This window comes from Dendrobates tinctorius, unplaced genomic scaffold (assembly GCF_039654945.1).
Source record: "Dendrobates tinctorius isolate UK_male_01 unplaced genomic scaffold, ASM3965494v1 ptg000089l, whole genome shotgun sequence".
Lineage (NCBI taxonomy): Eukaryota > Metazoa > Chordata > Amphibia > Anura > Dendrobatidae > Dendrobates > Dendrobates tinctorius.
In genome coordinates this window covers 1,131,370-1,149,067 of record NW_027361757.1, presented here as the reverse complement: position 1 = coordinate 1,149,067, position 17,698 = coordinate 1,131,370, and the positions used below count along the sequence as shown (strand labels likewise).

The window sequence follows — 17,698 nt, the reverse complement described above, 5'->3', positions numbered from 1 at the left end:
CGGGGGGCTGTGCCGGCCTGCCGGTGGTCTGTGCAGGCTTCGGGGGTCTGTGCAGGCATCGTCCGATGGGACTACAAGTCCCATCGGGCGATGCCTGCTACCATGACAGTGATTGACACATTAGCCAATGATGGGACAGTAGTAGTCCCATCATCCGGCTAATGTGTTGAATGTAAAAAAAAAAAAAATAAAAAAAAAAAAAATTACATGCTACATACATACAACATGCATACTACATATATACTACATGCATGCTACATACAATACATACATACAATACATACATAGACATACAGTACATATAACATAGAGTAACATACTTACCAATACTTGTCACATTGTTCCCCGAAGCCATTGTCATGTACGGAATAAATATTAACATAACAAACCACAAAAATACTCACCCATGAGAAATTCCCACGCAGCAATGGCATAAAGTGAGACTAGGGACTTTTTTTTTTAAGTGGCGGAGGAATACAGTGCGGAAGGATACCTACCTTCCGTCATTGGATTCCTGCAGCCCGTAGAGAGCGGCAGCATCAGCTGATGCTGCAGTTCTCTACCCAAGATCGTCGTGGGACACACTCGTGGACTGCTTCGGATCATGGGTGAGTATTTTTGTGGTTTGTTATGTTAATATTTATTCCGTACACGACAATGGCTTCGGGGAACAATGTGACAAGTATTGGTAAGTATGTTACTCTATGTTATATGTACTGTATGTCTATGTATGTATTGTATGTATGTATTGTATGTAGCATGCATGTAGTATATATGTAGTATGTATGTAGCATGTAGTATGTATGTAGCATGCATGTAGTATATATGTAGTATGTATGTAGCATGTAGTATGTATGTAGCATGCATGTAGTATATATGTAGTATGTATGTAGCATGTAGCATGTATGTAGCATGCATGTAGTATATATGTAGTATGTATGTAGCATGTAATATGTATGTAGCATGCATGTAGTATATATGTAGCATGTAGTATGTATGTAGCATGCATGTAGTATATATGTAGTATGTATGTAGTATGTATGTAGCATGCATGTAGTATGTATGTAGCATGTAGTATGTATGTAGCATGCATGTAGTATGTATGTAGCATGCATGTAGTATGTATGTAGCATGCATGTAGTATGTATGTAGTATGTATGTAGCATGCATGTAGCATGTAGTATGTATGTAGCATGCATGTAGTATGTATGTAGCATGCATGTAGTATGTATGTAGTATATATGTAGTATGTATGTTACATGTAGTATATATGTAGTATGCATGTTGCATGCATGTAGTATATATGTAGTATGTATGTTGCATGCATGTAGTATATATGTAGTATGAATGTAGCATGTATGTAGCATGTAGCATGTATGTAGCATGCATGTAGTATGCATGTTGCATGTAGTATATATGTAGTATGTATGTTACATGTAGTATATATGTAGTATGCATGTTGTATGTATGTAGCATGTATGTAGCATGTAATTTTTTTTTTTTTTTTTTTTTTTTTTACATTCAACACATTAGCCGGATGATGGGACTACTACTGTCCCATCATTGGCTAATGTTTCAATAACTGTCATGGTAGCAGGCATCGCCCGATGGGACTTGTAGTCCCATCGGACGATGCCTGCACAGACCCCCGAAGCCTGCACAGACCACCGGCAGGCCGGCACAGCCCCCCGGAGCCTGCACAGACCACCGGCAGGCCGGCACAGCCCCCCGGCAGGCCGGCACAGCCCCCCGGAGCCTGCACAGACCACCGGCAGGCCGGCACAGCCCCCCGGCAGGCCGGCACAGACCACCGGAGCCTGCACAGCCCCCCGGCAGGCCGGCAGAGACCCCCGGAAGGCCCGAAATGACGGCGCATCATGATGCGCACACACCGCGCATCATGATGACATCAGGCTGTCAATCAACTTTGAACTTCCGATTCCGATACCGACATCCGATATTGAAAAAATATCGGATGTCGGTATCGGAATTCCGATACAGCAAGTATCGGCCGATACCCGATACTTGCGGTATCGGAATGCTCAACACTAGTCAGCAGGAATGGCAGGTCCTCGTTAAAGGGAATCTGTCACCAAGTTTTTGCCACCTAATCTGAAAGCAGCCTATTGTTGAGGCAGAGACCCTGACTGCAGCAATGCATCACTTACTGGGCTGCTTGCTGTAGTATTGATAAAATCACTGTTTTCTCTGCAGCAGATCTACCAGTTCTCGGAATGCTGGGCTCTCTATAACCCCGCTCACACCACTGATTGGCAGCTTTCTGTGTACACTGTGCATGGGCAAAAGACTGCCAATCAGTGATGTGGGCGAGGTTATACAAAACTCGTGAATATGCAGAACTACCTGGCAGCAGGTTTATTAGGCCTCTCTTGCTGATAAAACAGTCATTTTATCAAAACTACAGCAAGCAGCCTAGTAAGTGACACTTCGCTGGAATCAGGGTCTCTGTCTCTATATTATGCTGCTCTCAGATGTGGTAGCAAAAAGTTGATAACAGATTCCCTTTAAGCAGATTTAAGAGTATCTGTAAATGTACAACCTGCTAGTTATCACTAGTGATTTTTGCGTTGCTTTTTTGCTTTGCATATGTGTTATTCCTATACAGTGTGGATTAACTGTTTATTGCTGTGTCGGTACAATGTATCACATGAAGATGCAGAGTGCCAGGAGGAATTGTGTGCGGCATGTGATGGCACCTGTTTTATAAGGAGGCTGCGCATCGGTCGGAGGCGAGGAAACGTTCTCAGTGACAGCCGGGAGATTATGATGTAACTAGCAGCAGCTGGAACATTACTCAGCATCTGTCAGTTCCTTGTGTCACACACGGCCACCCTCTCCCTACACAGCGGCGCTCCTTCACACTAACACCCACTCAGCCACTTATGTTGAACAGCAAAAATAACTCTTTTTGATGACACTGACCACTGGCTTGGGAATCCGGAGGTTCCAGGAGGAAAGTTTAGAAAATAAGTAGTGAAATTGGGGGGTGCACAGCTTTAAAGTGAGATCTCTTTCGGAATTTAGTTCCTAAATCCCAGTAAATATACAATGTGCAAGTTATTATTATTAAATGGGGTTATCCAGGCACAAGATATTGGTGATGGGAAACTCTCCCTCATTCAATACACAGACATCATATATCCACGCGTTTCGAGTGTTAGGCAGTCTAAGTCCGGTCTAACATTCTAAGGTATGGCTAACACTTGAAACGCATGGTGTGATCTATGATGTCTGTGTATTGTTTGTTTCTTCTATGGATTTTATCTACACCTGGAGATTTGTATTTTATCTTTTTTAACTTGAATGACAATTTGCACTATTAAAGGACATATGAGTTTGTGAACCTGGATCATCATTTTAACAAGATATTGATGACCTCTCCTTGCGATAGGTCATTAATATCAGATCAGTGGGGATCCAACACCCGATATTCTCACTGATCAGCTGTATTGGCTCTGTCGATGGCTGGAAGTAACTAAATTGAAGGGTGTGACGTTAAGACTCTCCATCATTGTGTAGTGGCCACTGCAGCACAGCTCCTGTTCTCTTGAATAGAAACTGTTCTGCAGCATCAACAGTGACCGCTACATGGATAAATAAAGTAAGTCCAAAGTATACAATAAATACTCAAGTCATAATGCGCTGTGTATCCTAAAAAAATCAAGAAGGATTATAGTGACAATTCACAATTAGAAAAGAGCAAATCACTTCGCGTGACATTGGTCCATGGTCCAGGTCAGTAGTCTCTGGCTGCACACATTTCCTTACCCTCCAGGATCTCAGGCTCGGCTTATGATTACCAGGGGTGGCGAGATGCCACCAGTGTGCTGCCCCAACATAAATGACGGCAGTGAACCTAATGCCATTCCCGGAACCCGGAAGTTCGGGAAATTTTCACAGCTCCTGTTCTTGTCAAGAGACTATGGAACTCAACCGTGGACCAAGTTTGCTTGAAGCAATCTACTCATCTCTGCTCACTACCGCTACTAATCCAGGAAAGAAAAAGTTCAATGTGAATTGAGCCAGATTTTACAAATTCAACCACAGTTGGTCCAGATGAATAACTGATCAGCAATGTCATGAAGTGGATACCTATGGGCTCTTTGTACTGTATTTAATTAAGGCGCTTTTTAGATGTTTTTTGTGAGTATAGGAATAAACCACTTTTATACCTTACTTATCTTGTAGTTCTGCACTATACATCACATCAACCAGATAGCTATACTTCCCACTGTACAAAGCTGTAGGATGCCATAGACACTTGAATTGTTTGGCAGGACAATACTTATGTGTTGACTGTGATTGAATTTATAGTAACTGGTTCAATAAACATCGCATCTCGAACCGGTTTTTGTTCTGCTTGTCAGTTTTTGAAATCCATTTGTCGTTATACATGATAACTCCATGGCGAATATAAGAGATCTACCCACAGGTCAAGTGCGCGTCCAGAGAGTGTAGGTCGACCAGAGCCAGAAGAACAAGAGGAATCCAGCGCAGCATCATTTTTGGCAATACTGTTTTGCCCTGATTCATCAAATGGTTTACTCTAAAATTCTAGTGCAAAACTGATAGAAATATCACAAAATGTTTGTGTAGCTGAGCAAACATTTTCCAACTTTTGGTATTTTATGAAACTTCTGGCCAGCTCTCTCAATATTTTAAATAAAACAAACAGAAGAGTAATCATTAAGTACGGCAGAAAAATTCACCATAATTTGCGCCACCAAAGTTTAGTAAATTTAGGCAGAAATGTACTCCAGTGATTGACTGTCCTCCAGTCCCTGACCATTCCTACGGTGGTAACTGAGAGAGGTGCCAAATTCTTTAAAGGGAAATCTGTCAGCAGGTTTTTACTACCTCATCTGAGAGCCGCCAGATATAAGCAAAGAGAAGCTGAGTCCAACAATGTATCACATAGATCAGGGTTCCCCATCTCCAGTCCTCAAGGCCCGCCAACAGATTATGTTTTCAGGATTTCCTTTGTATTGCTCTGGTGAAGCAATTATCACCTGAGCAATACTAAGGAAATCCTGAAAACATGATCTGTTTGTGGGGCTTGAGGACTGGAGTTGGGGAACCCTGACATAGATTGCTGGGTGCAGCTGTTCTCCACAATTAGGGTTTTTAGATTTAGCAATGCAGCAGAGCTGAGGAAGCTAACCCCACCCACACCAGGCTCTGTATGTAAAAAGTCTATACACAGTGAGGTGAGGAAAACATCTGCAAGGAGTTTGTATGTTCTCCCCATGTTTGTGTGGGTTTCCTTTGTGTTCTCCGGTTTCCTCCCACATTCCAAAGACATACTGATAGGGAATTTAGATTGTGAGCCCCGATGGGGACAACAATAATAATGTGTGTGAAGCGCTGGGGAAATTAATGGTGCAAAATAAGTGAGTAAAATAAATAAATTGTAATAGCTGCTGTGGTAAATAACTATAGTGGCCACAACATAAAAAGTAGAAAACGAGTGCTTGTGGATTCATTGTGATCATGCAGTGCCGTAACTCCACGGCATCTAACACGATAACTGATCTGACACAAGGAATCATAATTACTTTATCTGAACAGACATTGACCCCGAGCACGCTGCTTGCAGCAAACTTGTTCTGAGCAGCTATGATTTGTGCATTGTCAGTTTTTTATTTTTGGTAACACATCTAATACATCAAGATTTCACTTTGTTGAGCAAGAGGTTATGAGAAGGTACAATTTTGGTTGGTATATTGTGCGCTTTTTTTTTTATTTTGATGTTTTTTGATTAACTTTGTATTTTACCAATGACATTATTATATCCATGTAAGTATATTGGATATAACAACGTGTGCGCTTCTGTTTAGTGATCACTAGAATGCTTCCAGTATTTAAAGAACATCTGTCAATACCGACTGATTAAACCTGTTGAAATTGGTGTATTTACTTTAAAAAATCTGTGTCAGAATGGCTGCATAATTTTGTTCTTAGGTTTTTGTTTTTTTTAAAGCTTTTGGTTGATACGTAAAGTTTTCATTTCAATATCAGGATTATACAGTCACTCTAATATGGATTTTCAAAGTAAGTACACCAGCATCATCCCATCCAAGTGATTTATTTAAGAATATATTCAGTTTGTATTGTGAAATCTGGTGAAAGATTTGTTTTTATTTCCATGGACTTTGGTATGCCGAAGCTTACACTTTTTTAGCACCATATTGGGTTACATTTAGTTTAGATTAATTATTATAAATTTAGATAAAAAAAAGTGTTCTGCAGCTACTGGTAGAAGATGAAGAGTCCACCCACGTCATTCACTCTCCTGCCTGCTAATAACAATTCTTTAGGATGAAAAAATGTTCACCAAAGTAAGCAGCCACTGATCAACTGATCCCGGTGTTGGCGGCTGGTGGAAATACTGGAGCTGCACACCACTGATGTGGGAATGGTATAGTGGCTGTGGCCTTGGTACTGCACAACCGTGCTATATTCAAGTAAATAGGGGGCGGATGTGCAGTACCCAGGTTTGACCACTATACTGTGCAACTCTATAAGTGGGCACATCCATCCGGCTACCAACAATATTGGGTGCTGCACCCTCACAATCACATACTGATGACCTATTCTAAGGATACGCCATCAATGTATAAGTCCCAGGCAGCCCCAATAACCACAGAGAAAAGATGGGCGTCTTTTTGGCAACTGATGGTGCTCATACAGCTCAGGACTGCAGCAGAAGTGGTTATTGGCTATGGGGCAATCTACTCAATCTTAATGAAAATTGTAATGGCAGATGACACCCTTCACACTTTCCCATGTCCGACAAACATAGCTTCTCACATTCTTGACCACGATGCCTGGTTGGGCCGCTGGTCTCCTGAGTAGCATTATAGCCATATGAGACTACAGTTCATACCGTCAAAAGAAACTAGCGGGCCTGGTATAATATGTGGCCCTTACGTGTTGGTAGAGTGTCCAGAATTTTGTTCAGTGTTACATTACAGTGAGTATCATCAGATATTAATGTTCAAATAATAATTTATTAATTTTAGTTGAAAAAATAAAAAGTGCCTGGTTTAATGTAAAGCATCCTTTCGATTCCATCATTCCTAAAAGCCCTGTACTATGGCTCACAAACAGTAAACCCGAGCACGGAATGCTGCTGCTATGGAAACTGGATGGCCCAGCCGACATATTCAATTTTAATGGTGTTTCGCAATTAGCTGCAAAATGTCAAACATTTCTCCAACAGCTTGTAGAGGAGACACTAGCAATGTACTCAGTATATCGAAAACATTCAGTCCTATGCAAGTTTCCACTTAAACGTTGCATTCCTGCTGTTCACTTTGTTTTTAGGTGTTTATTTCACCGTTCAACACAGATGTATTGTTTTCCTGAAATTTTGCAATTTTCTCAGTTAATAGTTATCCATGACAAGGTTAGTATTAATAATAGTAATCATTTATGGCTCAACGTAGGGCCTAGTCACGCACATGCTTATCTTGTCCATAAGCTGTATATTATAGAAACAGACAGAACGTGGATTCATACAACTGGTTCCATACAAGTGGACCCATACAAGTGGTCCCATACAAGTGGACCCATACAACTGGTCCCACACAAGTGGACACATGCAAGTGGTCCCATACAAGTGGACCCATACAACTGGTCTCATACAAGTTTACCTATAAAAGTGGACCCATACAAGTGGTCCCTTACAAGTGGTCCCTTTCAAGTGGTCCCATACAAGTGGTCCAATACAAGTGGTCCCGTTCAAGTGGTCCCTTACAAGTGGACCCATACAAGTGGACCCATACACATCCATTTCTTGCTTTCTGACCAGGGCACTTTTCGGTCTGTGTTTGCCAATCATACATCACAATGCAAGTCTATGGGAGTGAGCAAAAAAAAATAATACAGGACAAACAGGTGAAAGTCATCCGTTTGCTTCATTTTTTCGTGATAAGTTGTTTTTGCAGTCACATTATCAGACATGAGCATGTGAATAAAAATCTACCAGTTATAATGATATATCATTTACAGTTGTGGCCAAAAGTATTGACACCCCTGCAATTTTGTCAGATAATACTCAGTTTCTTCCTGAAAATGATTACAAACTCAAATTCTTTGTTATTATTATCTTCATTTAATTTGTCTTAAATGAAAAAACACAAAAGGAATTGTCCTAAAGCCAAATTGGATATAATTCCACACCAAACATAAAAAAGAGGGTGGACAAAAGTATTGGCACTGTTCGAAAAATCATGTGATGCTTCTCTAATTTGTGTAATTAACAGCACCTGTAACTTTCCTGTGGCACCTAACAGGTGTTGGCAATAACTAAATCACACTTGCAGCCAGTTGACATGGATTAAAGTTCACTCAACCTCTGTCCTGTGTCCTTGTGTGTACCACATTGAGCATGGAGAAAAGAAAGAAGACCAAAGAACTGTCTGAGGACTTGAGAAACCAAATTGTGAGGAAGCATGAGCAATCTCAAGGCTACAAGTCCATCTCCAAAGACCTGAATGATCCTGTGTCTACCGTGTACAGTGTCATCAAGATGTTTAAAGCCCATGGCACTGTGGCTAACCTCCCTAGATGTGGACGGAAAAGAAAAATTGACAAGAGATTTCAACGCAAGATTGTGCGGATGTTGGATAAAGAACCTCGACTAACATCCAAACAAGTTCAAGCTGCCCTGCAGTCCGAGGGTACAACAGTGTCAACCCGTACTCTCCGTCGGTGTCTGAATGAAAAGGGACTGTATGGTAGGAGACCCAGGAAGACCCCACTTCTTACCCCGAAACATAAAAAAGCCAGGCTGGAGTTTGCCAAAACTTACCTGAAAAAGCCTAAAACGTTTTGGAAGAATGTTCTCTGGTCAGATGAGACAAAAGTAGAGCTTTTTGGGCAAAGGCATCAACATAGAGTTTACAGGAGAAAAAAGAGGCATTCAAAGAAAAAAACACGGTCTCTACAGTCAAACATGGCGGAGGTTCCCTGATGTTTTGGGGTTGCTTTGCTGCCTCTGGCAATGGACTGCTTGACCGAGTGCATGGCATTATGAAGTCTGAAGACTACCAACAAATTTTGCAGCATAATGTAGGGCCCAGTGTGAGAAAGCTGGGTCTCCCTCAGAGGTCATGGGTCTTCCAGCAGGACAATGACCCAAAACACACTTCAAAAAGCACTAGAAAATGGTTTGAGAGAAAGCACTGGAGACTTTTAAAGTGGCCAGCAATGAGTCCAGACCTGAATCCCATAGAACACCTGTGGAGAGATCTAAAAATGGCAGTTTGGAGAAGGCACCCTTCAAATATCAGGGACCTGGAGCAGTTTGCCAAAGAAGAATGGTCTAAAATTCCAGCAGAGCATTGTAAGAAACTCATTGATGGTTACCGGAAGCGGTCGCAGTTATTTTGGCTAAACGTTGTGCAACCAAGTATTAGGCTGAGGGTGCCAATACTTTTGTCTGGCCCATTTTTGGAGTTTTGTGTGAAATGATCAATGTTTTGCTTTTTGCTTCATTTTCTTTTGTGTTTTTTCATTTAAGACAAATTAAATGAAGATAATAGTACCAAAGAATTTGTGATTGCAATCATTTTCAGGAAGAAACTGAGTATTATCTGACAAAATTGCAGGGGTGTCAATACTTTTGGCCACAACGGTATAAGTGGCTGTGTAATACGCTATATAAGGCAGAGAAAAAAAAACTGTGGGCAAATATAACTAAAAAGTCACATGCCAAGCCCAATTCATTTTCAAAGTATAAACCAAACAGACTAAGGAAGCATGTTGCCATAAAATACACATTGCTTTATTAAAGTACATATAAGACACACATACATGATAAAAGGAGATATGTATACCAGGGTATCACATGTACATGGCATCCAAAAGTGGAAATAGGGGCTCAAAACACAGTGCTATACCGCCAGAAAGAGAAAATGCAATATGATCATAATGTGGGCGCTGTGTTATAATTTACTAAAGTCATGTGCCCCCATATATCAAAAGCTGCTATAATAATGAACAAATAAAATCCTGAATGTGGACATCATCCTGACGGTAAATCAGGGGACATAATACAAACAAGTTTTTCCCCAATAAAGTTGGTGTAATAACAGTCCCTCATGAAGGAATATACATGACCTGTGACACCGCGATCCCCGACGCGCGTTTCGCCTTAGCTTCGTCCTGGGAGGTGAGTGATAGTGGATCTAAGGTGTATGGGGGCATATATAGCAGTATAATTACAGAAAAATTTCTTGCACCTGAAAGGAATGGCGCCCAGCGTGTGGCGTCATCATGGCGCGCGCCTCCCGGCCCCTCAGCCACTCCCACCGCACACGTCACGATGTGGAGACAGATGAGGAGGGCCTGAGATGACGCGCAACCATGGCAACCCACCACGTTGCAAGATGGCGCTGAGGACATGCACGCCACTCCCCCGCACGTCGGGCGGCGCGCGCCATGATGACGCCACACGCCGGGCGCCATTCCTTTCAGGTGCAAGAAATTTTTCGGTAATTATACTGCTATATATGCCCCCATACACCTTAGATCCACTATCACTCACCTCCCAGGACGAAGCTAAGGCGAAACGCGCGTCGGGGATCGCGGTGTCACAGGTCATGTATATTCCTTCATGAGGGACTGTTATTACACCAACTTTATTGGGGAAAAACTTGTTTGTATTATGTCCCCTGATTTACCGTCAGGATGATGTCCACATTCAGGATTTTCTTTGTTCATTATTATAGCAGCATATGATATATGGGGGCACATGACTTTAGTAAATTATAACACAGCGCCCACATTATGATCATATTGCATTTCCTCTTTCTGGCGGTATAGCACTGTGTTTTGAGCCCCTACTTCCACTTTTGGATGCCATGTACTTGTGATACCCTGGTATACATATCTCCTTTTATCATGTATGTGTGTCTTATATGTACTTTAATAAAGCAATGTGTATTTTATGGCAACATGCTTCCTTAGTCTGTTTGGTTTATACATTTGGTGGTAAGCGCCATGTTTTCTAAGGCCCTTGTTGTGGGAATATATATACTCATTTTCAAAGTAGCCCTTGGTTTATGATTGGTTGGCCCGGATAGTGCTAAAATTGCCTTTTTCACAACTTTTTTTATTTAGAATGCCAATTATGTTGTAGTACAGGTGATAAATAGCAAAGATTATTATCAGTGTATTAAAGGGATCAATCAATTAGTCACCAAGTTGGGACTGTGTTACTGCTCAGGTATTTGCTCAGAGGTTGTCCGAAGTCGTAACCATTGCTTGTGCCGTTTCCTAGTATACGTAATGGAATGTGATTACTTACTTTTGTCCTGTCTATTTCATATATAGTGAACCACCTCTCGGCAATATGGCGTCAGATTTTGATTCAGAAATGGACAGCACTGAAAGGCTGGCATTAGGAAGCACAGATACCTTATCCAATGGGCATAAGGCAGATCAAGAAGCCGCAAAACGTTTGGCAAAAAGGCTGTACAATCTGGATGGGTTCAAGAAAGCTGATGTGGCAAGGCACCTGGGGAAGAAGTACGTGTGGGTATTGTAAGAACTATATAAAAAGACCTGTTATCCAGTATCTGTCATGTGGTGAACGTCAGGACTTCATCTCCAATCAGTGTCGTACTTCAACAGTTAGTCTCCACCACATTTCTACGTTTTTTGGTTTCATGCATGACATGACATTTTCAAATTGTTTTTCATTGAAATTCATTGAAAAAAAAATTGCCAATAAAAAAAAAGCTATATGGAAAGGAAATTTGTCTTTCGTTGAGCTGTTTTGCCATCTATGTAGAGCAGCATTCTTACTCAGGATTAAAAAATGAAACAAATGACGTTTTACTAGGAAAAATGGTCCACATACTCCACTTATTTCACTAATCACATTGGGAGTAAAATGGAGTAATAATATCAATAGCCTTTGAACAGGACAATATCAAAGATTTTTGGACCCTGTGCTACGATAAGTCGGACCTGCGTTATTAAAGTCGTTGTCTGGGATTGAACCAATTGATGACCTATCTGCTGCATATGTCATTAATGTGAGATTGGAGAGGGGCCAAAACCTGAGAGCTCCACCAAACAGCTGAAATCTATCTCATCGGTAACTGGATGTAAGCAATGTAGGCAGGATCACCGCACCTCAGTACCTTGTTTAGTGTCTGCTGCTGAATGGGCGATATACAGCAGCCACTAAACAATAAACGGAGCTGCTGTGGTCCACTCCATACATTGCCTACATTCGGTTAGTGCCGGAGCTGATTTCAGCTGACCGGTGAAGTTGTCAGGTGTCCGATCTCCTCTGATCTCGTTTTATTGAAGGTTCTTATACAGGATACTGAAAACAAGGTAAAATGTTGAGTTTATTAAGGGGGAAAAAGAACAACTTGCTGTAACTTTAACGGATGCAAATATGGCAGGGCATCTCAGGAGCAAGTAGGTTATTTAAGAAGTTTATTGAGAGACATAACCAAAGAATGATATATGCATAGCAGCTTTCATTATGTGGAGAAGATCCTTCCAAAGGTGTTGTCTTTGGATTTGCTGACAAGTCATTCAATATACAATTCAAATCTCAATACTTCAGGTATACATGAGATGGGCTGACTAACCGGCCAGATTAGACCAAACTAGAAAAAAGGGAAAGGTGAGGTAGGCAGAAATCCAGAAAAGAGTATTGTTAGAGGTTTTGTGTAATGAGGAGAGAATTAATCATTTTACCTATACAGATGATTGCTCAAAATGTGTCCAGTTTTCCCAAATTTCAGTGTGTTTCTATTTTCTCCTTAGACCCTATCACCAGTTCTTCCATTCCTTGTATTTGGAGGATTTTGTTCAACTAATTTATAGTGGTTGACAATTTAGTGGTTTTCTATAATCTAGGAATCACAGTCCTAGCTATATGTAGAAGAAAATTCAGAAGGCTCTAGGCATTAGGAAGTGTTGGAAAAGAAAGGGTTTATCTGAGGGGTTCAGAAGAAGGATGGAGAAAGTCTGGGTTTCCTCAAATGTGTATAAAAGGGCCATCAGCATGAAAAGACCAGGAAGTGTTGAGTGGTGTGGTTTTGCTTAAAATGAAGAGCGTATGTATTGGAATGATGGTAGTGGGTGATTGGAGTATTCTCTATTAGAATCTAGTGTTTGGTTTCAATGGAATGGAACCAGTTGATAACTGGTCATTGCTGAGGCTGTGTAGAAATGCAGGTCCGGTAAGGCTAGAATACCTTATCTTTTGATTTTGATAAATGTGCTCCTTGAAATTCTTTGATATGAAAATGGAATAGTTGATATATTTATGAAAATGTAGCATGGGACAGGCTTGGGACAGTTTGAAATGAGTACAGCGAGGAAGTAGGTCCATCTGTATTATCTTCACACTGCAAAGCCAGGAGAAATTTTTACATTCCCATTTTGATAAATCCGCTTTGAATTGTCCCAGACTGAAGCAAAATTTAATGAAAACGTATGGGTTGGGTCTGTGGACTTATGTATTTCCAAATATCTGAATGATTTGGTATGCGAAATGACAGGGAAATTATGATGTAAGAGGCTGACAAGCTCTGGATCTAAAGTGACATTCAGTGGGACAACTTTGAAAGATATGTTCATTTTGTAATGTCTGAGATGTGTGGGGCTGAGTAACATAGAGCAGTAAATTAACCACAAAGGTGCTGCATTTCAGGTGTATGTCTCTAATTTAGACTCCCTGCACTACCTTCTATTGCTTGCAGGAAGTGTTCCATTACGAGGATGTAGAACAGGTGTGATAAGACAGAGCCCTTTCTGGAGCCATTACCTATGGTAAAGGGGTAGACCGTAGACCTTAAGTCATTTATCCTTATTTGTGCTTGCGGGTTTCTGTAAAGAGACAAAATCCTTTCAAGCATGACTGAACCTAGACCCAACATCAACTATTTAGTCCCAGACAACTACTTTAAAGGTCAACTCATTAAGCAACAATGCTAGAGCTGGTAGAATAGAAACTGAAGATGTGAAGCTAATCTGATTACTCCTTGGGGTATGTGTGTGCGGCATCGTATTCAGACATATTCCGTCCAGAATTCTCCTGAAAAAGTGCATCAAAAGTGCCCCGTAAAATGAACATAATACACAGCAATGTCAAAACGACACAGCTGTGCACATGTTCTATCTTATGTAACGTCTTTAAACTACTTTACGGTTAGGAAGCGATGAAACGGTGACTTGTCCCGTTCTCTAGCCTGAGAGTACCGAGCAAAAGATGCCGGTGCCACAAGAATGACAGCAAAACTGTCAGCAAATCCGCTTCAGAAAAATGACCGCCTGTGTTTTCCTGAAGCGGCTTTGCCTAGAAAAACTCAACCTGTGCGCCGATGTTTAAAAAACGCCATGTGCACATACCATTATTAATAAATGTATTTCCCTTTTTCTTGTAGTACAAGGCCACTTGTTTAGTATCTGGACTGTCAGTCCTTGATAGCAGAAGCAAAACCTGCTAAAAAGCATTCCTTCTTTTCAATGTCTAAAGCAAATAGCAAATAAAGCTAAAAACTTGACTTCACAATACATCATATGCAAGAATGCCTAGAAACATTCGTGATGACATGTATTATATATTCCATGGCCAGCACAATACATCACATGTCCACTTATACTATGATTTTATTTCATTATTTAGTCAAATTATCTATGTATCAGTATGAAGAAGGACAAATAAATAGCTGGACTACTGTGCAGTTATCACTTCAATATAAGAAAATTAAAGGGCTTTCCTCGTATTCCTTGCAGTCTCTCATCTTGCTAGACCTCATGTATTTTCAACATTTCCCTGTCATGGTCCTTGTAGACCTGTCTAAACATTGTGTGCATTTCCGTGTGGCCTTAAAACAATCATTTTCCTTCTTAATTTTCAGTAATGAGTTCAGTAAGATGGTTGCAGAAGAGTATCTGAAATTCTTTGTCTTCACCGGACTGACACTTGATCAAGCACTGAGGTAAAGCATTATTTTACTTTTTACGCTGATTAGATTGCACTCTGTGAAAATAGCATTACATATCTTTATGGCTCAGGTTAATGTATTAGATTTGAATATGATGGTTTAGCATAAATCCAGCTGGCAACTGGGCTCTGTGGAAAAGGCTTTCAGATGTCTTGTAGGAAAGGAAGAAAATACAAGTATTGCTATATAATTGATTCATGACAAGTAAGGCCAATGAAATGAGCTAGAGTATAAGTTGATATACATGCAATGTATAGGAGCACGTTCATACTGTGTCCATTTAAAAGACAAAAACCTAAACAAAAACAAAATGAGCATATACCCTGTAGTAGGTAAAGAAGTACCGTATATACTTGAATATAAGCCGAGATTTTAAGCCCATTTTTTGGGCTGAAAGTCCCCCCTCAGCTTATATTCGAGTCATATACACCAGGGGGTCGGAGGGGGAGGGGGGGCGGGGGTGTCAGGTCATACTTACCCATCCTGGCACAGTCTCTGCAGCCCCCAGCTTCTCCGCAATCTCCCTTCCTTCCTTCAGCGGTCACATGGTACCGCTCATTACATTCATGAATATGCGCATATTCATGAGTGTAATGACAAGTACCACGTGACCACTGAAGGCAGGAAGGGAGATCGCGGAGAAGCTGGGGGCTGCAGAGACCGTGCCAGGACGGGTAAGTATAGCAATACTCACCTGTCCGGGGTCCATCGCTACTTGTTGCTGTCTGGCACGTCATCTGTCAGTGACGTTCAGACAGCAGAGGGCACGGTGACGTGGTTATTGCGCGCCGTGCCCCCTGCAGTCTGAACGTCACTGACAGATGATGTGCCAGACAGCAGCAAGCAGCGATGGACCGTGGGACAGGTGAATATCTCAAGTGCAAGCAGTGACACCGGCACCTGGCCCCAGCGACGGAAAGTTGAGTATGTCATTTTTATTTTTAAATGCAACAGCAGCAGCACATGGGGGCATAATCTATGGAGCATCTTATGGGGGCAGCATATGGGGGGAATAATCTATGGAGCATCTTATGGGGGCCGCATATGGAGGCATAATCTATGGAGCATCTTATGGGGCAGCATATAATGGTATAATCTATGGAGCATCTTATGGGGGCAGCATATAGGGGCATAATCTATGGAGCATCTTATAGGGGCAGCATATAGGGGCATAATCTATGGAGCATTTTATAGGGGCAGCATATAGGGGCATAATCTATGGAGCATCTTATGGGGGCAGCATATAGGGGCATAATCTATGGAGCATCTTATGGGGCAGCATATAGGGGTATAATCTATGGAGCATCTTATAGGGGCAGCATATGGGGGAATAATCTATGGAGCATCTTATGGGGCAGCATATAGGGGAATAATCTATGGAGCATCTTATACGGGCAGCATATAGGGGCATAATCTATGGAGCATTTTATAGGGGCAGCATATAGGGGCATAATCTATGGAGCATCTTATGGGGGCAGCATATAGGGTCATAATCTATGGAGCATCTTATGGGGCAGCATATAGGGGTATAATCTATGGAGCATCTTATAGGGGCAGCATATTGGGGCATAATCTATGGAACATCTTATGGGGGCATAATCTATGGAGCATCTTATGGGGGCAGCATATGGGGCATAATCTGTGGAGCATCTTATGGAGGCAGCATATGGGACCTATTCTATGGAGCATCTTATGGGGCATAATCTATGGAACTGTTACGCGGGGCTTAGGTCAAAGAAGGCTGAAATACCCGGGGCCCCTGCGGAGTCCCTCCAACTAGGGAAAACCCTGTCTGACCCTCAACCCAGGGTTTTTGCTAATGGTGCAAATGCCTGAGCCTCCAACCTTTCCTTATCTCCTGCTCAGCCCTAAGCTGAACCCTCCACCCTCCACCCAGTGAGTCGTCAAACCACCAAAGCCCACACAGTAATGACAGACAGGGAGAACTTAAACCGCACCTGGCACGCGTCTAGCGTCAGCCACTCGTTTGTACCTTGCACTCATGCTCAGCAATCGCTGTTTCACACTCCTCCAGACCGATGATAGTTGAACTCCTAGCTGGTCCTCCTCCGGGACGCCCCCAGAGTGTCATGTCGGACGCTATTCACACCACAGCGTCCGGCAGGCAGAGGTAGTTCCACCTCCGTCCACTATAGCCTCAGTGGCGCCGGCTTGAGTTTCTCAGGCTATCGGGGGTTAATCTAGCTGAAGATCAGGTTGGATGTTTGGTCACGCCCACGGTCTTTAAATAGTCGTGCTGGCCTATGGGCGTCGCCGATTACAGCTTGTGTGTCATACCAAGTGGTTCCGGTCTGGAGTGGAGGTGTTGGAGAGAGAGAGATTCATATCTGGTGTCGTATGATCCATTGTTACCTTCTCGCCTTTCCATATTTGTGTTTTGTTGTGCCCTGTTCACATTACTGTATAGTCCTGTGTGTATGCGGCGCGGTGCAGTTTAAGTTCTCCCTGTCTGTCTTTATTGTTTGGGGCTTTGGTGGTTTGTCTCCTCACTGGGTGGAGGGTGGAGGGTTAAGCTTAGGGCTGAGCAGGAGATAAGGAAAGGGTGGAGGCTCAGGCATTTGCACCATCAGCAAAAACCCTGGGTTGAGGGTCAGACAGGGTTTCCCCTAGTTAAAGGGACATCACAGGGGCCCCGGGTATTTCTGCCTTAGTTGACCTAAGCCCCGCGTGAC

At 42.1% G+C, this 17,698-nt stretch overlaps 1 protein-coding gene across 1 annotated transcript in view; it reads left to right on the top strand.

The window, feature by feature from the left end:
- The window catches only part of PSD (pleckstrin and Sec7 domain containing), a 582,815-nt gene that overhangs the window by 231,472 nt on the left and 333,645 nt on the right, over nucleotides 1-17,698 (top strand). Inside the window, exons 7-8 of the mRNA XM_073585761.1 lie at nucleotides 11,362-11,556; nucleotides 14,919-14,999. Coding sequence (XP_073441862.1) covers nucleotides 11,362-11,556; nucleotides 14,919-14,999 — 276 coding nt within the window. The remainder of the gene's footprint in view (nucleotides 1-11,361; nucleotides 11,557-14,918; nucleotides 15,000-17,698) is intronic.